Source organism: Python bivittatus, unplaced genomic scaffold (genome assembly GCF_059951505.1).
Source record: "Python bivittatus isolate LINGU-HERP-01145 unplaced genomic scaffold, Pbiv_v1 ctg000160_np1212, whole genome shotgun sequence".
Classification (NCBI taxonomy): domain Eukaryota; kingdom Metazoa; phylum Chordata; class Lepidosauria; order Squamata; family Pythonidae; genus Python; species Python bivittatus.
In genome coordinates, this window is record NW_028277076.1 from 2,028,449 (window position 1) to 2,051,888 (window position 23,440).

The 23,440-nt window shown below is 47.5% G+C and overlaps 3 protein-coding genes across 3 annotated transcripts in view; all 3 read right to left on the minus strand.

Annotated features, from left to right (window-relative positions):
* Nucleotides 1–165: 165 nt before the first annotated feature.
* On the minus strand, nucleotides 166–9,987 carry PIP5KL1 (phosphatidylinositol-4-phosphate 5-kinase like 1). Its single transcript, XM_025170677.2, has 11 exons — nucleotides 8,803–9,987; nucleotides 8,087–8,238; nucleotides 7,130–7,303; nucleotides 6,907–6,957; nucleotides 6,513–6,667; nucleotides 6,287–6,411; nucleotides 6,121–6,155; nucleotides 4,551–4,606; nucleotides 4,003–4,115; nucleotides 3,280–3,442; nucleotides 166–2,407 (listed from the first exon to the last, which is right to left on the minus strand). Exons 2-11 carry the CDS (start codon nucleotides 8,177–8,179, stop codon nucleotides 1,867–1,869), a joined length of 1,506 nt encoding a protein of 501 aa, XP_025026445.1. The 5' UTR covers nucleotides 8,180–8,238; nucleotides 8,803–9,987; the 3' UTR covers nucleotides 166–1,866.
* A 136-nt stretch (nucleotides 9,988–10,123) lies between these two features.
* DPM2 (dolichyl-phosphate mannosyltransferase subunit 2, regulatory) lies at nucleotides 10,124–14,684 on the minus strand. Its single transcript, XM_088146925.1, has 4 exons — nucleotides 14,556–14,684; nucleotides 13,263–13,352; nucleotides 12,272–12,374; nucleotides 10,124–11,196 (listed from the first exon to the last, which is right to left on the minus strand). The coding sequence occupies exons 1-4, from the start codon at nucleotides 14,556–14,558 to the stop codon at nucleotides 11,138–11,140; spliced, it is 255 nt and encodes an 84-aa protein (XP_088003051.1). The 5' UTR covers nucleotides 14,559–14,684; the 3' UTR covers nucleotides 10,124–11,137.
* A 2,188-nt stretch (nucleotides 14,685–16,872) lies between these two features.
* Nucleotides 16,873–23,440, minus strand: part of EEIG1 (estrogen-induced osteoclastogenesis regulator 1) — a 32,963-nt gene continuing 26,395 nt past the window's right edge. The window contains exons 9-12 of the mRNA XM_025167408.2: nucleotides 22,764–22,953; nucleotides 22,055–22,176; nucleotides 21,718–21,787; nucleotides 16,873–21,517 (exon numbers count right to left, since the gene is read on the minus strand). Coding sequence (XP_025023176.1) covers nucleotides 21,472–21,517; nucleotides 21,718–21,787; nucleotides 22,055–22,176; nucleotides 22,764–22,953 — 428 coding nt within the window. The 3' untranslated portion in view covers nucleotides 16,873–21,471. The remainder of the gene's footprint in view (nucleotides 21,518–21,717; nucleotides 21,788–22,054; nucleotides 22,177–22,763; nucleotides 22,954–23,440) is intronic.

Consider the following 23,440-nt stretch of genomic DNA (forward strand, 5'->3'; position numbering starts at 1 on the left):
TTCATTCTATGCAAAATACCTTTTCAGGTGCAGTGCCTTTATTCCCCACCTCCACCGGCCACCAGCATTCTTCACAGATTTGATTCCTCCTCTCATAACCTGAGAAAGTCGGTGGTTTCAGCGGCCACTTTACTCTGGAATACACATTGAACTGTGCCCTGGGAGGGAGCCAAGCGGCCCGTCTCCATGCCTGTCCCAAGGAGACGAGGCTGCTGGAACTGGCAACAAAACAAAACCAAAAAATTGAAGACAAAAGTTGGCAACTTCAAGGCATCAGATAAAGCCGTCAATGAGATCTGCAGCCACGAGGGAGGCAGAAAGCGAGGCTGAGCATCTCCAGTGCCAGGGGGCAAGACATGGCGAAGGAAACACAGAAGGGAATGGAGTAACTGGGAAAGGGGCAGGTTTGCCTGGCTGGTTGGCTGGGAGGCAGGTAGACAGATAGCCTTGATCAGGAGCAGCGTGGATTGCCCTATTCGTCACAGGCCCCAGATGACTCAGTCCCGTGGGTGGCAAAAGGTTACAAAACATGCTGTTACCCCTTTCCTAATTCACGATCCTTGGGGACATGGAGAAGCGGCTGTCCCCAGGAGAAGAATAGGAGTGCTAGGCTTTGCATCAATTTTCTGCCTGCATTCCTTCCCTTTCGCCTCATTAAAGTGAACGTGAGTCAGTCGCCTTTGCTCTGCACTGACTCTCTGGACGTTTAATCCCCAGGTTGATGTGTGTCACCCCACACCTGTGTGTGTCCAAAAACGCACTTTCCTCGCCCCACACATCCCCCTCCTTTTCCTGGCGCCACCGTGCAGACCCTGCTGCAAGCTTCGAGCGGGCCATCAGCCACATATACTTAGAGAGCGGGGCTAGTGCTGGCATGAGGCTCCTCGGGCCTCTGCCAAGGTGCAGCAGCTGGCCAAGGGGCTGTGCTGCCCATTCATTGGGTTCTCTGGGTCAGGGAGCGGCGAGGAAGCCGGCCAGAGGAATGGAAAGGTGAGGCAACTGCCATTCACCTTTCTGGGGTGGGGACAAAAGAAAAGAGTGACCCGTGGAGAAAAATCAAGACATGATGTCAAAGGGGGGAGTGGCCAAGGACCTCCCCCAAAGTCACCTTGGCAAAGGCGCCCCATCATTCAGCATCAAGACCATCCACAGGCCCCTTCTGATCCCCTGGGGTAGTGAGTGCACGGGGGAAGCAGTCTCTGAGGGGCAGAACCCATCCTTAAAGAACTTCCAAGGTGGCATTTTCTGGGTTTTAAAGAATAAGTCCAGGACTTTCTCTGGAGGCCCTTTATTTTTCCAAATCCAAGCACATCTCCTCTCTTTGCCATTAATGGGTTGGGGGCCTAATTGTTTGAGGAGGGAGCCCTTGATGGCCCCACACTCCTGCTTTTCACCATCTGGATTGGGCTGGCCTTCAGAGCACCAAGATGGATGTGCCAACTCTTGCCTTTCAGAAATGCTGGGACAATGGCTTCCATCTACAGATCTGGGAACCCTGGTCGTCCTCCTGCAACTCTGTGTTTGAGAGACACAGAGCCGCTGATTGCAATGTCCATGGGGCTGAGGTGTCAAGCCAGTGTTTGCAAAGGTGCAGTTTCATGGCCTCGATTGTCCCCAATGAGCTTCCAGGCTTAGTGGAAACCTGTCCCCCACCCTTTCAGCCAAGTGGCATATTGCAAGGAATTTCACTGGCAGATGCCATCTCCTGGTAGCGAAAAGGTCACCAGCACAATCACAAAAGGTAATTTGTTGTGTTGGAACTTGATACTTATTCCGTATTTCTGCAGGGACCGGGGGAACGTTGGAGAAAGGGTGGAGGAAGTTCCCCACTTCCAGCTGCAACTGCCCCAGCTTCTCCTCTCCAGTTCATTTAGTGTGGTCTTCCACCCACTGGCAAAATCTCTGGGCATAATAGGAAGGCTCGACCGTGGAGAATTGTTGGCCCCGGTACCGGATGCTCTTCCACAGATGTTCCAGCTTCTTGCGGAAGTTGTAGACCGTGAAGAGGTCAACGATCCCCACAAAATAGCGGTAGTCCGGACCGTCGAATGTGTGTAAAGGGTTTTTGGAAGCGGGCAGGATCCGGCGATGCTGCGTGACAAACAACTCGCTGGACGAGATGGAGAGGCTGGACGAGTGCACCACATCTCCCAAGATGCAGCTCATGTCGTCGTAGCTGTTCTGCATCAAGTACGGCCTTAGCACTTCCCGCATGAAGCCCTCGCTCCTGAACAACTGCTCCGGTGACCGGTCCATGCTGGGTTTCGGGTAGGGAGACAAGAGATCTGGAGACAGCACTTGCATCTGCTCCGAGCTGGGCATGGTGGTGAAGGAGGAGCTGGAAGGGCCTCCGCGATCAAATGTCCCCGAGGCGATGCTCCGGTGGCGGTAGTCATAGTTGATGGACCTGGTAGCAAGGAAGAGGAAGGTCAGACGTGTGCCACTGATTTTGCCCATTGGGGTGTTGGTGTGTGTGTCTCATTCACTGCCAGAAATGAATAAGGGGCCACCTTTCTACCTTTCAGGGGCTGCCTGGTTGGATGAAGGCTTTGACTTTATTTCCTTCCCACTTTGTTTTTAAGGATCTTTCTTTGATACGTATTGTTCTAACTTAATGCGTGTAGCACTGGATTTGAATTGCTCTGTTGTGAATGTCTACGAGATTTAGAACAAGGGGAAGCAGTATGTTAAGGCGGTGTTTCTCAACCTTGGCAACTTTAAGATGGGTGGACTTCAACTCCCAGAATTCCTCAGCCAGCTTGCTGGCTGGGGAATTCTGGGAGTTGAAGTCCACCCATCTTTGAGCATCCTGAAGTTGCTCAACAACTTCTGGGAGTTGAAGTCCACCCATCTTTGAGCATCCTGAAGTTGCTCAACAACTTCTGGGAGTTGAAGTCCACCCATCTTTGAGCATGCTGGCTAGGGAATTCTGGGAGTTGAAGTGCACCCATCTTAAAGTTGTCAAGGTTATGAAACATTGTGTTAAGCCATGAAGTAATTCTGAGGAGCTGTTGGAAGATAGAGAATGAATGAATGAATGAATGAATGAATGAATGAATGAATGAATCAATCAATCAATCAATCAATCAATCAATCAATCAGTGAACATACTGCAGTATTTATGTTCGTGCTATCTGATCTTGCAGACTTCTGATGATGTGGAGGCTAATGGGATTGACTTGGTTTTGATTATGGTTTGTGTGCCAAGGTTCAGAGTTTAGCGTGTGGAGCTTCTCCACCCACCCACCCACCTGCCCTCCTCCTGGCCCAAACTCTCACAGTCTCGTCCTGGCTAAGATATCGGCCAGCGTCTTGTTCAGAAGCCGTTCGTCATCATGGAGAGGTTGCAGCCCCATCAGGAAACTGTAGTCAATCACGTCCAAAGCTTTGAGGAACTGGGTGTCTAACTTCACTTGCTGCACCAACCATGTCTGGTCTTGATCTGGGTGGAGGGGAGAAGGAGGGAGTTTGATGCTCTCTGGAGTCGAGGACCCATAAGGCAGAGAGAGCCAGATCGGCCCTCTCATCCCCTGGGAAGCTCAGGTGCCCTTGTGTCCCTCCAAATGTTGGCACCTTTGTCCTTTTTAAAACAAGGGTATGCAAAACGTCTTCAGCTTGAAATGCTCAAATCAAGCCGCTCCGACCTTACCAGAAGTATTCTAAAACTTTTCTAGCTGTGTTGGAAATGCTCTGAGTTCTAACAAGCTCCACAGCTGTTTGAAACTAGACATGTTTCCAGTTCTGCACACGCTACATGCCCCCGAATAAAAAGCGTCTGGAAAGCCCCTACCTGAACTCGACTTTATTTATCTTTATTGAAGTCAAAATAAAATCACATTTCGTGTTCGTCTTGGCATGGTGCCCAAACCTCTTCATGACGGCCTTGAGCGTTCTTAGCCAGAATAAAATACCTGGCGCGCGTTCAGTTTTATGATTTTATTACGACCACCCCTGCTGACCCGAGACTTCAGGTACCACGGAGGGCGGCGTACGGAAGCTTACCAAGGCAGATCACCTTGTCTTCAAAGTTGCAGTCCTTAAAAACCACAATGATTTCACTGCCATCCGGGGTGGGGTCTGTCCAGCGTCCGACTTGGCACCCTTTGATGTCGTAGCTGCCGGAACAAAAGTCACGGGGTGCATAAATCCACGTTGATCCATTTTGTAGCAAGGATAGGTTTTAGGAAAGAAAGCTCACTTCATAGGGGAGTGTTTCTCAACCTCCAATTCCCAGAATCCTCAGCTGTGGCTATGATTGCAGGGGAACTCTGGGAGTTGAAGTCCTCCCATCTGCAAATTGCCCAGGTTGAGGAGCATTAGCTGATGCTAAAGAGGTTCTTCATCTTCTCCCAAACAGCAAAGCTTTCGTACGGAATATCTCTGCTAGGAATCCAGTCCTAAAGGAGTCTGTTGATCGCACTGAACTTAATGCTCGTGTCTTTTAGCTGAGTGTGGATAAATGTCCAAGGACACACCCATGGACCTCTCTCACTAATCTCCAGCCAAGCTAAGCCATCTTCTATCACTCAGAACCCGTGTGGAGAACTCACCGTTCGGTAATCTTCTCATGTGGGTAGAAGATACTTTGCATGATGATGAAATACCTCTACGGGGAGAAACAGAAAGGGTGAACGGGTACGGTGGAGTTCTTTTCTCTAGACTCCATTTCCCTCATCCCAGCTGTACCTCTTCTTTTAAAACAAAGCAGGGAAATTGATGAAGACCACGGAATGGGGGCTTCTGGAAATAAATCCAGAAATAACCCCCCAGAAAAACAACCGTTGCATTTCGGGGGTCTGTGTTCACTCCCTCGTGCATCTCCATCGCTCTATCTAGGAGAACGATTAGCAGGCCTTTTCAAGGTCAGAACGGTGAAGGCCCACACAACTGTTTTCCTTTAGACGCGTAAGATTTATTCGCCGTAGCGACATAATTAACAATATGTGAATGGGACCAATGCCGTTAAAATGGTCTCATCTTTAAAACAGCAGATTTCCTATTTCTTCGTATAGAATGGTAAAAAAAAACCTTGTTTCCTTGACGAAAAAGAAGCCACTTTTAAAAGTTCTTCCCTATTCATAAAAGTTTGCATTTGATATAACTGTTTATAAAGTTTCCTAAGGACAAGATAAAAGTTGTTGTTATTATGGTTGATTGCACAGTCAGCCAGATGTTTAGACTGGACTTGGCATTTTTATCCACCTACCGAGTCCTTCCCAAGGACCTGGGATAGGCAGATGTTCTTATTGGATGGTGTTAAAGGCATCGTTGCAGGATATAAGCCGTTCCAAGTAAAGCTGGTTTTGCAATGGACTGATGGTGATTTTGTCTATTATTATTATTATTATTATTATTATTATTATTATTATTATTTATTCAGCTCACTAAAAATGGCTAATGACCAAGGAATCATGCATTCCCCCCTTGCCCCCCCACAAAAGCTTTACTCCAGAGTCTTCTGGAGAGGGCAGCCATAACAAATCTAATAAATGAAATTACATCACATTACTTAAAAAGCATTAAATGTTTAAAGAACATTTTAATTCTTAATTAAACATACTGACTTACCCTAGGTTCTCGTTCAGTCCTAGTGGGATTTTTACGCCCTGCGTTAATGATCCGTTGAATGACTGGCTGATTAACTAAACTAGCCTTTCCCCTACCAGCCGCTTTCCAGGGTGGTACTACAAGCCCCATCATCCTCAGCAAGGCCACCCAGGTGGGAATTGTAATCCAAGATGTTTGGAGGGCAAGAGAAGGGGAAAAGAAAGGCTTGTGTAGGGTTTTCTGATCCGTTAATTCCAATCGCCCTCCTCTCAAGAGGAAAATCGGAGGGTCAAAAGCCAACGTTGGTTTGCACAAGGACAGCAAATATAATTGTATGGGGGGAAGATACAAGAGGAAAGCCAGCGAAAATCCTCTTTTTTTTAAATGGAAAAAACAGGAGATGACAACGAGGGTGATGAGGGTTTGAGAGTGGGCTGGGCTTTAATTTAATTTAATTTAATTTAATTTAATTTAATTTAATTTAATTTAATTTAATTAATTGTGTTAAGCATTCACAGCCTGAGACGTTTGATAATATACTGCCAATTTGGCTGCAGTTTAAAAAGTGCCTACCTTCTTCTCCTGGGGAGCAATGATGCTGTAAATACCTGTGGGGCAGAGCAAAAGAGGAAAAACTCTGTTGGAGAAGAGGATTTGGCAGCTTCCTCCGAAACCTGCCAGAAATGTCTGTTTCTCTTCTGCTGCCCGGCCAGTTGGTCAGCGGGTGGCGCAGCCTTACCCAGGAATTTCACAAGGATGGAGTGCGGGTATCTCTCCATGTGGTCGAGGTATTTGGGGAGGTTGGTGAGGAGGAACCTGATCTCGCGCTTCCGTTGTGACTTCAGGAAATAACGCTTATCGAACCTGCCAAGGAGAGAAGAAATGCCTAAGGCAAGATAGATGGGGTGGGAGACCGAGGGCAGGTCCCCATCTTCCCCTCTTTCCCCGAAGGACCGCTGCCTTACGTGAGGAAGAAGTCCGCACTGCTTTTGGAGTTACTGATGAATTGCAGATAGGAGCTCTCGCACGACAAGGACCTTTGGAAATCGGTATCTGACATGCCAAGGTATTGCCGGAAACGGGCAAAGACGGGAGCTGCGTAGGTCCTCATCTCGTAACCCTGCAGAAGAATGGAGCTGGGGAATCATGCCAAGAGCCAGACAGAGAAAAGATCATCGGAAGAGACCTGGGCTTCAGTTCCCTCCCCAGGTTGGAGAACCAATTCCCTGCTTGAATCTTGCCAAGTCATCTAGACGCTTGGTTTCAAGGGCAGCTTGGCCATTGCTTGAGTTGGGGCACGCTTCATTCTGCTTCTCGTATTGATAGGATAAGAAGGAATATAAATTTGGCTGCGCCTACCTCATGGATCTGCTTAAGCACCCTGGTAAAATCGGACGGATTTAGGGACTCCTAGAGAAGAGAGAGGAAGTCATGGGGTTGGAAGAACATCCATTCCTATCTGATCCTCTGAACAACCATGGACACCCAACATCTTTTAGGGATCCTCTGATACAGGCTGCCCAAGAAGTCTGTTATATGGAAAGGATGGAAAAATAAACTCCATATTCTTCCTGGAACTCACCTTGCCCACTGGGTCATCAATGGTGATCTGAATGGAGGCCTTCAGCCCTTGTTTCAGCCTACACGCCAGTACAAAAAACTCATGTTTCTCATTGATTTCAAAGAAGCCCAGCAACTTCCATTGCTGGCGGATTCGCCAGAGCATCCGGTGATTCCTTTGGTACGAGACATTAGGCTGCAAGGGAGAAGGAGGGGAAGCTTAGCCATGCAGAGAGGCAGGGGGTTCAAGAGAGAGGCACGCTCCCAGTTCAGAGAGGCAATGGTGCAGGGCGAGAGGGCTGAATAGAAGATTCTTATGGATACCTTCAACTGCAGTGTTGAAGACATGATGCCAGAAGGCCAGGGGAACCACTGGGAAAAATCACCCAGTGATCACTTGATGGTTCTTGTCTCCCTAGAAACTATGGAACCCTTTGGGGATTCCTAGTGGGACAACTCAGTGGGTGTTTAACCGTCAGTCAATGAACCTGCTGAGATTCCATCACCAGAGCCCCCAGAGCGGTTGGCAGATCCAACCCAATAGACTGGTTTCAACCTTGGCGGCCCCCTTCTAAAGAAGGAGTTCGCCTGGGGAACACATTGCTGCAGGAGGAGATGGTGGCTCTTAGCTTTAAAGGGCCTTCGTGGAGGTCTATTAAGAGCGCTCAGTCTTGAAGGCCCAAGGCTACTTCTAGAGTGGGGAGGGCAGCCAATATCAGTTGCAGGGAAACATGGACAGCTGTACAGGATGGTGGAGCAAACGGGTGAAGAATGCAAGAACCATCAGCCGAAGTGTTAAGAGATAAGGAAGGAGAAAGTAAATAACCGCTCGGTCCTGGGAATGGAGGGAGCGTGAGAAAGAGACTCAAAATAACCCCACCTTGATCCTGTTGGGTATAAGAGGGAGCAGAGAGAAACCTAACCACAGTCACTTCTAACTTGGAGAAGAAAGATCCTGGACAAGGGTCCAGGGACTTACCTCCATGGTTGGTTGCAACAAGGAAATCAAATTCTGATCAACAAGGAAGCACAACGTTCTTTTCTTGCACTCTCTGTCCTTGGCCCCACACATTTATTCTGCTTGGTTTATCTTCTTTTTCCAGTTTCCATCCTTTGTTTTTAGATCTACCCCTATGGAACAGCAGGGAGGAAATGTTCCATGAATAAACATATTCCAACGAATTGCAAGACGCAAAGCTTTGGCCCCGTTCTTATTGCAGAAATACGTGGAGCAAGTGTGTATATATGGGGGAAAATGGGCTAATCCTATTTGATTTTTTTCCCTAAAAAAAGGGGTGGTGGTGGTATTTCAACCACAGAAGGCCGGACATCTGGAGGTCAAAAAACATGTTGAGATGTGACTTCCATGGGGAAACAACCTCATATAGACAATGGAACTTATTTCTCACTTACCCAGAAGAGTCCATAACAGCCCAGCCAAAATATCCCCAGGCAGGTATCGAAGGGAGCTGAGATTGGCCAAGAAACAGCTGGTAAATCAATCTATTCTAACTGGGAACAAAGAACTTTCTCATCTCCACCCAAGTTTCAAAGTTTAGTTACAGGAAGGTGGGAAGGGAAGGAGCCGGGAAAGCATCTTGGGGTTCCTCAAAATGTATCCGGAGTTTCTCTTGGTTCATTTCTCTTGGTTCCTTCCCCCACCCTACCCATTAGGCCTGCGTCCCCCCAGCTCACCTGGGACCACCTCCATCTTTTTTCTGGGAAACCAAGACAAGAAACTTCATCCCCAAAGCAGTGGGAGACTACTTGCTGAACTTTGGGGGAGTCAACCCATCTGCAACTTGCAACCGTCTGGTGCTTCGTCTGCCAGATCGGAAATCGCAGAGTGACCCGCCTGGACCACATCGCTTCGCTGCACTGTGGGCAGCCAGATGCGCGGAGACGTTTGTGGCATCAGGTTTTTGCAGCAATGCAGGGACAGGAGAGAAACAGCCCGGAGCAAGTGGTTTGGCTGGAAATATCTGTCCGTCAGTTCAGTTTGGTTCTGCCCATTGGATCCAAAGAGAAAAGGGGACGGGGAGAACTTACCAAGCGGGAGGAGGGTCAAAATTCCCCCCTTCAGTCTTAGATCTCTGAACACCAACCTTGCAGGAGGAGAGAAAACGTAAGCAAGTTGCAGGGAGGTTGAAAGGATGCCCAAACCCCAGAAGGCAGATCGAGCCACGCGGAGGGAGGATGTGGGAACGATGCCAGGTTAAACGGCTTGTCTAAGTCGAGCCTTTCCTGCCGGGTGTTTAGGCGGCAGATGTCCAGATTTGAACCCAGGATCTTCTTGTACAAAATAGAGGTGCTGACCCTTATTTGTGGTCCTTTCCCTGATCCAACTGTTAACGTCAATTTCACACCCCATGATAAACCCGGGTTAAGAAAAGGCCTCTCCTTTGATTGATGTCGCATGTATCCAACTGAACTCTTTGTGGCTTACAGCGATGGCTGTTTTCATCTCCATTCGAGGCTTGAATGATAAACCACTTAATCCTATTTTCACCTCATTTAGTGTGTGGTGTGAAGCCAGCTTTCTTTTTTAATTCGTTGGGGGAAAGAAGGTTCTGTATGCAGCTTAACGAGCTTGCCTCTGGATAAATTCCAGCAAGAACATTCAAATACTTCTCTACTAAGAGAAAGCTTGGCTTAAATCCATTTAAATGCATGGAATACTCTAATACAGCGGTGTCTTGCTAGCAAAACTCTAATCTCATTGCCCTGCAGCCCCCCAATATCATTTTTACAACCTTTCCAGTTTTTTGTTTCAAGTTGTTTCCTTCCTGCTTTACTTTGCAGAATCAGGTTCTGTTTTCTTAAGGAATCATTTTCCTTCTTAACAGGGCAGAATTCTGCCTGCTTGGTGTCCATAAGGACCAGAAACTTATTTGGTAAAATGCAAATGGACTGATGACGGAGACCTGGAATATCCCACCCAAACCTACACACCCCTTTCATTCTCAAACAAAGAGCAGAGAGGCACATGGGAGCACAACAGGCAGAAAAACGAATCAACACAAGTAAAATTTTTATTATCAGGCCTCTTAGCAGAACCAGGTCCAGAAGGGAGAAAGCTGAGGTTTGAATACTGAGGAATGAAATCTGTGTCTATATTGCAGAAAGCGAGATCACGAAATGTTTTGTTGGAGGAGAACATCTGAACAGGGGCCCCCTTTTGTGGCCCTGGGCACCTTTCTGTATTTCAGAATCTGTCTGAACTATTAATGCAAATGCACAAACATTAATCCACCTTACTTTGCTTGTTTTGGGGCAGAGAATTAAAGAAATGATGGGAGAGAGATACCGTAGCGCAGCATCGCACAACGTCTTTATCGGCTTGGCGACTCCCGGATTCCTCCAGAAGACAACTTCTCTGAGCTGAGATTTATCCAGGACACCAGCAGGGGGTGCTTGCGAGCCGAAAAGAAACTTTGGAACAAGTCTTTTGAAGTTTTTTTTAAATCATTTTTAGGGGAAAGGAACGGACCATATTTTTAATCACATTTTAACTGTGTAACAAAGCCGAGACAAGAATGCGTCTCTCCCCATGCTGGAAAACAGCAGGGCAACCTTGAAAGGATGATGTTCTTCTCTAACATCCCTTATGCTCAACTGGTGCTCATACGAAGAAGAAAAACACAGTCCAGAAACTCAAAGCAGGACAAAGCCAGAAGAGAGATGCAGGAGAAAAGCAGGATTAAAAAAAAACAAAAAACCAGTACAACGGGGCTGGTAAAATTCAGTCCTAGTAGAATTTCCAGGCTAAATTTGGACCCTAAAAGGAGATCAGGTGAAACCGCAGCTCTGTGACTTCAGATTCAGCCGTGCGCATATTTGGGATCCCTCCAGGAGAAACAGCATTGAATCTCTTTGGTTCACAACTTGGAAACTGTCCAAGGTCTGGGGTGGGATGACGGGCTGACCCTTGGCTTCCAAAACAACTTTCCAGGGTCTGCCAATTGCTGAACAGTTCCCCCAAACCCTGCCCCGTGAGCTTCTCCTCCATCCTCTTCCCCTTCCCCTCTCTTCAGGCAGACTTTTTTGCAGATTTCTGATTCTTCCACATCACAACGGCTATAAAAGTTCCTAATGAGGCACAGAGAGAAAGAGCAAACTTTTAGCAGCCTGGCCCAGGCAACGGGGAACAGAGGGGTTGCAAGAAAGTGGTAATTTGCTGCAGCTCTTCCAATCTGCGTACTGAATCATGCAACTCTAGCGGGCCAGGATTTGAGATCATCTGGCCCAACCCTCTGCGAAGGGCAGGGCAGCTAATGAAACTATCCTCCAGAGAAAACCTCTAGAGATGGCGAGCCTGCAAACGCCACACTGAAGGGCTGTGGTTTTCTAAAAGAGAAGAAACACATTTTTCCAACCTGGTTACTATCCTCTTGCTACTGAGCAAAAGGCCACCCACTAACACACTAACAGAGAACATCCTGTCTCCTGTCACAATCATCCTGATCTGCATTTTAGCTCAGAGCAGCCAGACTAGTCTTGGTAGTGGTGTCGAGAAACGAGCCCCCAAACACTTGAATCTATTTTCCTGCAGTAGTTGGAGGGGGGAGGACTCCGAAATCAAAACCAAGATTAGGCTGGGATTTTGGTCGGCGTCCTTTTTTCCATAAAGAAAGAATATTGTCAGTTGTTCCCTCCTGTGCAGGAACACAAGTGAAAAAGAAAGGCATTCCAGGTCTCCTTTTATGCCAGTTCTGCAATGAGAAAGGCACTCAAAATTCAGAGGTGGGTCACTGAGAAAAAGGGGACGCTTAATGAAAACTCAGACGGAGAGGAACTGCTGTCCAGGCCCTGGGACAGTAAGGCTGGATCCTGGGGATTGAAGAGGTGAATGGGTGGAGTTATGGATTGGGGCCTGATATTCTTTTTTTTCTTCTCCTTTCCTTCTTTTTTTTTTCACGTTGGTTTCACGGTTTGGGGTTTTCTCACTGTTGTTAGCCGCCCAGAGTTGCGCGCTGCAAGACGGGCGGCTAGACAAACCTTTTAAATGAATAAATCACTTATGAAAAGTTGAGCGGGTCAGGGAAACGAGACAGAAGCTGGCAAGGAAGAGGGTCTAGCCAGGCTGTGGAGCATTTCCAACGGCTTCCTATCCTCTTCCAAGCCCCCGGTTCTTCAGCAGCCCCAGAACTGTGATGAGACTCACCCACGAAGAGCAGCAGGAGCAGGCCGGCCACCACAGGAATGATCACGGAATATTCTCGTGGCAGGAAGTACTTGTGGATCAGGTGGTCGCTCTCAATGAAGGGCTGCGGAGGAAGAGAGAAAGCGTCTGCAGGGAGCAGAGGAGAACCTTCCCGCGGGTCCCAGAAAGAGAGAAACTTCTCTTAACATGCCTTCTGCAGATAACGGGGTTTGCAGTTGGGGCTTCTTGAAAAGACCTCCCATTGGGTGGATTTATACAGGATGCAAAGCTCTTTATCATGCTTTAAAACCACCCATCGCCTACTTCAGTTAGTTGGGGCTTCGCTACCTGGTCGATCCTCACACCTCAAAACAGAGCTAGGATGGATCGGAAGCTATTGCTGCGTGAGAAGGGCTAAACAGATTCAAACCTCAAGATATTTGCTGGGGGATTGGAAGACACTTTCAACCTCCAGAATATTCAGGCAGCCAAATTCTTTCTAAAATCCTAGCTGCGCCTCTCGCTTGCAAGCACCATGTGTTCAAAAGCCACCTGCCAGGGATGTTTCATGGGGATTAAGGTCGGCGGATTAGGACTCCGGTTCAAATCCCTACTTAACTGGCTGACCTCCAGAAGTTTTGGACTACCAATCCTATAAACTTCAAGCCCTGGTCAGGCTGAGTTGTGGGACTCCTGGGTGCGCTAGCCCCAAATAGGTGAAGGGGAATCGGGTTGTTCATCGCTGTTTAAGAGGAAAGGAAAAATACTCATGCAGTAAATGTTCAAGTTCTCTGGAAAAGGAAAAAAATGTCGGGAAAGGTGGAAGGAAGGAGAAGAAGAGGAGAACCAGGAGCCAGGTGGAGGGACTGATGGGGGCACCGTTGGAGACCTGAAAGAACAGGTTAGGGATAGATGAATAGAGAAAAATCTATTTATGTGGTTGCTAGGAGTAGAAAACAACTTGATGGTACATAATCCATCCATCAAACGCTCGAGAAAACTCAGGACGTACCAGTACAATAATCCAGATGGTATAGTAGACAAAGAGAACGAGACTGAAGGTCACCAAGCCATACCCAACGAGTTGGTCCCCCACCGTGGCCTGAAAACCGAAAAAAAGCAGAAGAAACGTTTATTTCACTCCTGACCAAAATAGACAGGAAAGCTAAGAATATACCTAGATCTTGGGGCTCTGTTAAATAGGCACGACTAATTCTAAAAAGGGGTGAGCAAGCAGTGGCCGGCAGCTATAGCCATTGCCTTAAATGACCAGCCTGTTCCACCATAAGAATCTGAAGAAGCGCTCATTTAGAAGCCACAGAAAGGCTTGCTAGGTCCGAGCCCGGGGTCGGGAGCCCGCAGAGGACATCTGCCTTGGCCCAGGGCGATGCCTTCCTCCTCCCACTTGGGCTTCAGTTCCTGTTCCTATTCCTCCCAGAGTCGCTTAGAGGGGACGGGTGGCCATGCATATCGAAATAATAATAATAATAATAATAATAATAATAATAATAATAATAATACACATCTACCTATCCCAGGTCCTTGGGAAGGACTCGATGGGTGGATAAAAATACCAAATCCAGCCTAAACATCTGGCTGACTGTGCGGCCAACCGTAATAATAATAATAATAATAATAATAATAATAATAACAACAACTATTATTATTATTATTATTATTATTATTATTATTATTTACCATCAAACCACAATATCTGCCTATCCCAAGGACTCGACAGGTGGACAAAAATGCCAAATCCAGCCTAAACATCTGGCTGACTGTGCGGCCAACCGTAATAATACCTGATGGTTGGGCATCATAGGAACTGTGGCTCAAAACATCTGGAAAACCAGGTTGTTTTGTGGGGGGGGGGAGTCGAGGAACTGACTTAAACCCTAATCTGGCACACAACTCCCTCCCCCCCCTCCAAATTATGTTCCTGTGCCTTTTTTGGCAAATGAAAGAACTGCTGAAGCGAAAGGTGGAGGGGTCGGTGTTATCCCGCCCCCCAAAAATAAATAAATGTACAAAAATACACCCTGCAACTCTCCGTCCCCCGCGATCCTGCTCGGGTTTGTAAACCTCCTGCGCTTTGAAGTCGCTTAAGCAAACACAACTGGAGACAGTGTAGCAAAAGCCAGCCAGGCGAGTCAATGAACACACACACACACAACACTGCGCTTTTCCACTTTCTCCTCCCTCCCGGGCCCAATGCAATCGCTTTCCCCAAGAAAGCAAAAAAGCCCCCCCCGCGCAAAACCGGACCCTAAGGAAAGCTGCCCGCCCTCGCAAAAACAAGCCTCACCATTGCAATCGGCCAATCCGACCTCGCTCTTCTGCACGTTTGCTCTGCAATCTTGCCAAGGATGACCGACTTCCGGCTACGCTGGCCAATCAGGACTGAGGGACCGAAAGAGGGCGAGCGAAAGTCCCGCGGCCAGTAGAGTTCGGGCAAGAGAAAGCTCCTAGAGGGGCATCCGTGTAGCGACTGGACTTCCGTGAACGTTGAGAACTCCCCGGGCAATCATAGACTTATTAAATAGTACAGACTGAACCCGTCGGGCATGTTCCGGGCTTACTTTAAAAAATTATTTATGTTGGGGGAGCTGCTCAGGAAAAGCCATGGGGAAATGCAGTACAGCTTTTCCAACTGTCTGGATATTCAGAGGGTGACGTGGGGCAGATCACGTGTCGCTGTGCAGTCTACTTCGCAGGGTTGTTGTTGATAGGAAAATGGAAGTTTGGTGCATGCACACGCTTTTAGAGGAAAAGTGGTCAAAATCTTCAGAATGGATCCATTGCTGTTTTAGTATGGATTCTACATTTGCCCTTTCTTCCTACTTTTGTTTTCTCTCTCCCTTGACCCAAAGGAGGCAATATTGAAATTTGGGGAGTGCGTTCAGATATTCCTGCATTGCACCATTGCCTCATTTCGTGCATGGCATTTTTTAAAAATCTGGGGTGCAGAGGTTCACTGCTCTTCCTGCTTGCACCCATGCTTTCCAACCTAAAGATTTCCTTTTTTTTAAGCACTAGACGATTATATATCTGGTTTTACTCTTTTGGGGGCTTTGCGTGTGTACGGGGGTGCATTTGTGTGTGTGCAACTCACTGCACCCTTTCACTGCCAAGTACAAAAACAGCACATTTTGGCAAACCTCTAACAATTGCAATTTTTAAAAAAGTTGTAGTCCCTTTCCCTTTTCTGCAGTGAAGTTCAGCTTTGGGTAACGTTCATAAAAATCTTATTTCCTTTGCTCCGTGCAAACCGTCTAGAGTAGTGTTTCTCAGCCTTGGCAATTTGAAGGTGTGTGGATTTTAACTTCCAGAATTCCCCAGCCAGCATGTACGTATCAATGCATGCATTTGTGGCATATCCAAAATTTGGGTTTTTCATGTACCGAGTCTATATTTTAATTCCATGGGATATTTAAATGAGTACAGGTTTTCAGTTTTGACCTGGCAATTCAGTGTGTCGACTGCAGTTCTCGATATTTATCCTTGCTTAGTCCTGATTCTGAGTTTTTTAAAGCAATTGCTTACAATTCATCAGCGGTATATTGGAAAATTGTAACTGTGTTTTAATTGTTATTGGAAAATTATAAAAAGAGCACAAGCAGCAAGCGAGGGATCAAAAAATGTTTATTTTTTAATCCCTAGCTTTCTTTTTGCACTTTTTAAATACTCTTTAACTGTTGTTTAAATCTGTATTGCTTGTATACCTTCTCCATATTTAATAATAAAAAGCATGTGTGAATGTATACAGGGTATGTACTTCAGAGATAAAAAGAAAAAAAATAATGGGATACATAATTGAACACGGATTCAGGAAGAGTCCACCTTTAAGGATTTTCCTAACTTAAAGACATTTTGCAGAATTACAATGAGAAACCCTAGTTTGTCCTAATTAGTACATCACAGAGAATACTGCTGTCTCAGAAAATTAAGAGATTGGGCATTTAAACCACCAAATGCAAAATATGTTATCATTTACCAGCTGAAAGCCCTTGCAGCAGTAATAGTTGAAAGTTTTCAGAAAAGATGCATCACAGCTCCTGCCAGAATTTCTAGTAACGCTGAGATTCTCCCCTTGAGAAGGACTAAAAACATCCTGACGATTGGGTTACTTGTCCGCAATTCTCAGAAGAGGCTAGACAGCCTTCCCTAACCCAGCAGCCTAGAAATGATTTGAAATTGACGTTTCCTCCTCCCTCCCCACTCCACTCCCTTGCCTGCTACACCTTCGTAAGCATAAGGACAGAATCTGACTGTTGATGTTTGAATAAATGGGCCTGTGAACCTTTTTGGCTAAGAAAGGTGGTTTTATCCAAGTGGATTAGCTAAAACAACGATGAAAAAATGTCTGAATACATAGCAGAGGTGGATGTGATCAATTCTTGGATGGGACACCACCAGGAGAGGCCACGATAGGATGTAAACAAAACATACAGCCCTGGAAGACGGCAACAGCACACCGTTTCTGCATTATCTTTAAGAAAACAACCTGGTTGTAGGTAGTTGCATCCACGTGATCTCCGGGAGTTGAAAGCAACCGTGTGCATGCAAAGATTTTGGCAGGGAGACGCGGCACGCGATGAAAAGAACAGCCCAGACACCCAGCGTGATGTACCAAAGGAAACCCAACCTTTATTTCGTTTCCCCCCAAAACCGTTATGACATTTGATTTTATAGTGATTTTTTTTCTTTTTTCTTTAATAACTGTGGCTTCTCTACATCAGGAACCAGATAACAGAGAATACGAACAAGACTGGTTGAGTCAAAGACAGCACAGCATCCAATACAAAAATGATAAATAGTAGAAGAGAGTTAAAACTGGGTGGGGGAATATGCAGACCTGCGACTGATTCTTCTCCAGGCCCCAAACTTTTCAAAATATATTTGAAAATGGAGCAGCGGGGTGGGGGAAAAAACCCTAGTTATAACCTTTTCTATAAATGCTTTTAAGGATGGCAGCATATTTCAGCTTTTATCTGCTTTAAGATTTCAAAATTCAGAACACGGTAAAACTCTCTCTTCCGGCAATTCTTTATCTTAAAGTTTGCATAGTCCTGTTTTTTTTTTCTCTCCCTTCCAAAAATATCTTTCCTGCTATAGAAATATCTGAATATAAATCGAGCGTGCCTTTTGAATCTCTAAGTTTCATTAATTTTCCAAGAAAATAAATGTGATTTCTTCTCTTTTTCTTTCAACCCCCTGAAAAATATGGGCTTAGAAACCAACGAAAAACTAAGAAACGTTACTTCTTAAAGCAAGGTAAAGAATTAGAGCTTTTTCTTTTACATTCCAAGTTCCTTTTATTCTGCAAGGAGGGAAGGGAAAGGATTTTCGTCCTTGGGAGCTGGGCAGGGAAGAAGTAAGGTTACAGCTTGGAAGTTGGCTAGAGGGGGGAATAAGGTATTTTGGGTGGGGAAGAACTGGACAGCCACAAACTTTTGCTACCAGTCAGGGAGATTGGGGATTGTGCCTCTAAGAGACCAGCCCTGTCCACAGGGCGTAAGAAGCAATGACAGCCAACTCTGAGGGTGGCAGACAGAGCAGGAAGATGGCATTTCTTCTAGCAGCTCCTGAGATCATGCAAAGGAGAGATCTGCTCTCCGCTGGGTCCCCTCTCCAGGAGGGGCGTCTTGATCCGTACCTAGGGGGCGGGATGGGGGAGAGCACCTTCCAGAGGTTCACAACGTGAGTGCAGTCCAGCTGCATCAATCAAGTTTTTTTTCTTTTTAAACTTTTTCCGAAGGGGAAGATTAACTGCAGAATGAAGCGTAGGTAGGTAGGTAGGTAGGTAGGAAGGAAGGAAGGAAGGAAGGAAGGAAGGAAGGAAGGAAGGAAGGAAGGAAGGAAATCAGAGAAGGAAGGAAGGAAGGAAATCAGAGAAGGAAGGAAGGAAGGAAGGAAGGAAGGAAGGAAGGAAGGAAGGAAGGAAGGAAGGAAGGAAGGAAGGAGAGGAGGGGGAGCAGCAGCAGCAGCAGCAAGAGAAGGAGAAGGAGAAGGAGAAGGAGAAGGAGAAGGAGAAGGAGAAGGAGAAGGCCATTTGGGAGTGTGTCACTGCGGAGACCCAAACTACTTTAAAAAAGAAAAGAAACTGACAGTGTTAATAAAAGGAATCAGAAATAAATTCTCTGAAGAGACTGGAGGGGGCACTGGGGGAACTGAGAAGCGTGCCATTTTGCACCAGACAAACGGGAAGGACTCTTTTGTCCACACCTGCTTCACAAAATTTCTCATCTGGTCACTGACCCGAAATGAACATCATCATCATTGTCTCATCACCATCTCTGCAGCACTGGGAGGGCTCTTCCAGCCGAGGGCTTCTCACCCCTCCAGGAACCGCTCCACCTCATCTCCGAGAACCTTTCATCAAAACATCGAAAGGTTTTCTGCTGCAGAACCGTCAAGCCCAAAGTCTTCACATCTGGCACCGTGTGTGGAAGGAGGACAGAATCCAGTTCTGCTCCCGCCCGGCCACGGTGCCATTCCAGAATCAAAGGCTCTTTGATCCAAGTTGGGTGGGTGAGCAATAAAAACCCCAAAGCGTTGAAGGAATGCAACGAGCAAGAAATGAGAGAAATCAAGACTCTGCTCAAGTTAGACATCATCATTAAAACCAAAAACAAAAAAACCCAATCAACCACCACCCAAGAGATAATATAACGATGAAACAATGATTTCAACTCCCCCCCCCTCCAAAATTCGCAACACACACACCAGCCTGCTGGGTTGATAAACAAAAATCAATACATTTCAAAATCAAAGGGGGGGAAAAAAGGTAACAGTGGTGTAAGAATGTCAATTTAAAACGAACCATTTTCCAAATGGCATCTCTAGGTTAATTATCTCAGATAGTGCTTTGCTATGTGTGACCCATGTCCTAAACCGCAGAATTAGCCAACAAGGGAAAAAAATAGTAAGCTCTATCGCCTCACCGTCATGGTGGGACCGGCCACTGAAGACCAACAGGCGTATCTCAGGTTGGGTTAGGAGGACTTCTAACTTCTTCCGACTCACCAGGCCTTTCCTAGCAAGCATGCACGTGAACCGTGGTTGCAATGCCCGGCTCACTAGAGGGCATCTTCTGTCATGGTGGTGCAAGGATTTCGGAAGGCCACTAGCTTCCACATGGATTTCTCCAGGCCTGTCCTGGAGATTCTAGACCTTTCTCAGGTTTCTCCTCATTCTATCTAGGCCATGAAGAGTCTGTGATGTTCAGGGAGGGTTTGCAGCTCTCCGACCTGTCCAACATAGTGCCTTCTAGCTAGGTTGGAGTTCAACTCATACAACCCTTGGCTAGCTCAGCTGAGATAGGAGAGAACTGTTCTGGACAGTGTTTGGGTGAGGAACCCAACTTTCGGCAGGTCCTCACCCACTGACTGTCTTGCTACCACTCAAGGAACCACAGGCCTAGCCCGGATGCTCAGGTGCCCCTCTTCCCAATTCTTGATCCTGCTCCTAAATTCCCTTTGCACACTCTTGCTTCAGAGCACAGTTACTAGTCTAAAGGGAGCGTGGGGGAGATGACAACCCCAGGCCAGCCCCTCTCACTTTGCTGAACCGTGTGAAATGTGTAAGTGTGCACCAAGGCCGAGCACAAGGTTGTTAAAAGATCACAGTGCCCTTAGCTACTGTCTTGCAGTGGGGAAAAACTGAGTTCTCCCACCCCTGGTGAAGGGGTGGGAGAATCCAATGTGTAGGATGAACACTGCACAGGAACAACCCTTCGCTCCAGGCTTCCAGATCTAGCGGCCAGAAGAAAACAACAAGGATGCAACATGGGGAAAACCAACTCACGGCTTCACTGCTCCTGCACACAGCACAGAAACTACTTCCTTCCTACACAAATCTCAACATTTGGATGGAGAGGGCAAGGAAGCATCGATCTGATTGAAAGACAGCCCCAGGAATCTCCCCTCTACACACCCTCCAAACCTGGTAGAACCCAGCTGAGGACATCCAGTTGACCGAGGACTTCAGAATTCTACCCTTCTCGTTTCACTGCTTATGGACCCTGCTCAGACTCCACGTGCTCCGTGGGAAAGCAAGTGACTGGCGAAACTTTTGGCATGCTGTAATCAAAACCTCTCCACCATGGCTTGGACAGGGGGAAGGGAGGCCCTGGATACCTTCTCAGTGCAGCAAGGCCCCTGTTCCACATCAAAGCTGAGCCAAGAAGAACTCTAACCCAACGTGGTTTGCATCTAGAAGGCAACGATGCTTGGGGCTAACGCGGAATGCTTTGCTACTGCACCTCCAATACAAAGGCAGAGCCCCAACTGGCTTGGGGCCCTCACCCCCTCACCTGGCAGCAGTGACTGCGTGGTACCCAAAACAACCGTTTTTTAAAAAATGAAAAAGTCCACAGCGGTTCCCGCTGCTGAACGCCAGCGTTTCAAAGCTTTTTCCTTAGGCGCATTTGGGGTTCTTCAAGAGTCCCCTTGAATGGCAGCTGGCCAAAGTCAGCCCCCTTCCTTGTCCTGCAGGAGAAGGGGGACATCGACTGAACCGGCACTCTGCATCTGCAAAACCATCGATTTCCACGGATGCTCGAAACAGCCTTTTCGAGGAGACCCAAAGCACACAAGCCGTTTCCTATGAAAGACAGAGCTTGGGGAGGCTTCTGGCTCAAAGTCAAGATTAGTGCGGCAGCTGGGGGCCTTCGTTCCTTCGTTACCAGCCCTTGGAGGGATCATTTCTTGTGGCCTGCAAGAGAGGAGCGGTGGACGAGCCGGCCGCGGAATCCTTGTGGCCGTCGCGCTTCTGCGCTCGATTAGCAACGATCCTTCTCTTTCCAATCGGAGGCTTTCTTGGACGGGGCAGCGAGAAAGAAGCGTTCACAGTGGTGTAACTCGGCGGTGGGAAGAGGAAGGACTGGTGGAACCACGCTCACCGAGATGCTGAGTCCTGAGTTGCTCTCCCTCCAAGGGGGCGCTTGCAAGGGGCAGGACCGTTGACCGGATCCTTCCGAATATAGTCCATATAGTCCTCTTCCCAGACCCAACATAAAGTGCCTGTTTTGGAGTACCTCTGGGCAGATGAGGAGTGCTTACGTCGGGGAGTTTGGGAAGTCCTGCCCGGAATGTTATGTGCAGAGAAGATTAAAAAGAAAGAAAGGAAGGAAGGAAGGAAGAAGCGGGGTGGGGAGGAAAGGGCACCCACCCTAACTGCAGAGACAGGTTTCCAGCAGGTGCACCCCATCTTGTTCACATTTAATGGGTTTCGATTACCACTGGCTCGTAAACTCCAGATGAGACTCTGCACGAGAGAACGAGAAGAAAGGCATTGCGTTATGCGCAGGTCCAGAGGTGTCTGCAGGACGTGCGGTTTAAAAAAAGAAAAGAAACTAAGAAATGGGGACAGGTGGAGGGTCCAAGCCCGCTTAGAAACACCGGCGTTCCTCCTAGGAACGAGGCTTAAACCCAACCTTTCGAAAGGCACCTGCTCCAGGACCGTACCTGTTCGCTAGCTGAATCCCACTTAGCGTAGTGGTGCCGTCTCTGCTCACAAACAGCCTCAGGTTACTATCTGGAAGACAAAAACGAACAGGACTGAAACACCGAGAGGTTCAGGAGGCAAAAACGTTAAGCCTTTCTCAAACAGGTGCGGCTAGAGGTGTTGGATTCTCGTTCCCAGAATCCCCCAGCCGGGGCCTAGGAATTCTGGGAGATGAAGTCCCACACAGGCACCAGGTTGCAAACGGCAGATCCACAAAGCCGGCCTTGGAGTTGGAAGACTGTGCAAGGAGCGAAGGAAAGCAGGGCGGACGTCTCCTTGGCAAGTGAGAAATCTCACCTTCCGTGTTGCTGACGTCTGTGAAGTCCTGACTCTGCATGATCTTCTCCACTATGTCATCCGCATCGATCCGGGTGTCGTCTACCCATGTCGGGTGGCTTTCCACAGAATCCTTTTTCCTTCTGCAGGAAAAGACATGAAAAAAGAAATGGTAGAGGGGGAAAATACACTGCATTTATCTCGTTAAACTGGCACCCATGTTTGGAGGTGTTTGGAGACAGGCTTTGCAACAGACAACCAGTTCCCAGCATTTGCAGTTGAATGACCTTAGTACCAGACTTACAGGTAGTCCTTGACTTACGACCACAATTGGGACCGGAACTTCCGCTGCTAAGCGATGCGGTCGTTAAGTGACTCACACCCAATTTTACAACCTTTTTTGCTGCAGTTAAGCGAATCATGCGGTCATTAAGTGAATCTGGCCTCCCCCATTGACTTTGCTTGTCAGAAGCCCCCAGGGAAGGTTGTAAATGGTGATCACGTGACCCCGAGATGCTGCAGCCACCATAAGTACAGGCCGGTTGCCAAGTGCCCAAATTTTGATCATGTGACCAATGGTCACAAGTGTGAGGACTGGTTGCAAGTCACTTTCTTCAGCACCGTCGTAACTTCAAACAGTCGTTAAACAAATGGTTGTAAGTCGAGGACCACCTGTATTTTAACATGAAAGAGATGTTCTTCTCTGGGATTCCAGCCTGTTGAGACCTACCGGGAAGATCTGTCCAGCAAAAGGCTTGGCCTGGGGGGTCTTGGCGGCCTCTCCAACCTGTGCTCCCGTTCGCCCTCTGGGCATTCCACCGTCATGCTGAGACCTCCCGAGGCGCTACTGCTGGTTGACGTGTTCCGGCGGTGGGTCAGGTCCGACAGGCTGGAGGACCTGGAATGCTCCGTGCTGTATCCTGCAAACAAGGACACCAGGACAACCTTGCTGGTCAGGCCAGGGACCAGCTGAATCCAGCATCTCGTTCCTGACAGCGGCCCACCAGAGGCGTCTGGGAAGCTCCCAAGCAGGAGATGGAGACGTGCCCCTTCTACACCCTTCCCCTGAACCTGGGGTTGGAAAACACGCTACCTCCAACCCAGAGGCGGTCCTTAGTCTTCAGCGCTAACAGGACTCGATAAACCAATCCCACGGGAATTTACCCACCTCCCCCGCTTTAATGGCAGCCCCATCACGATGCCTTGGGCCGTGAATAGCCCAAATTTACAGACGTATTGGCTATTTATTTATTAAACATTGCCACCCCAGTTTGAAAAAAAACAAAAAAGGAAAAACACTCTCGCTGGCTTAGCTAGGATAAAAAAGATAACACGAAAAACAAAATAAAGTTGTATGCTGCCCAGTGACTCACCAGTAAAAATGTAAAAAAAGGTACGATCAAAAAC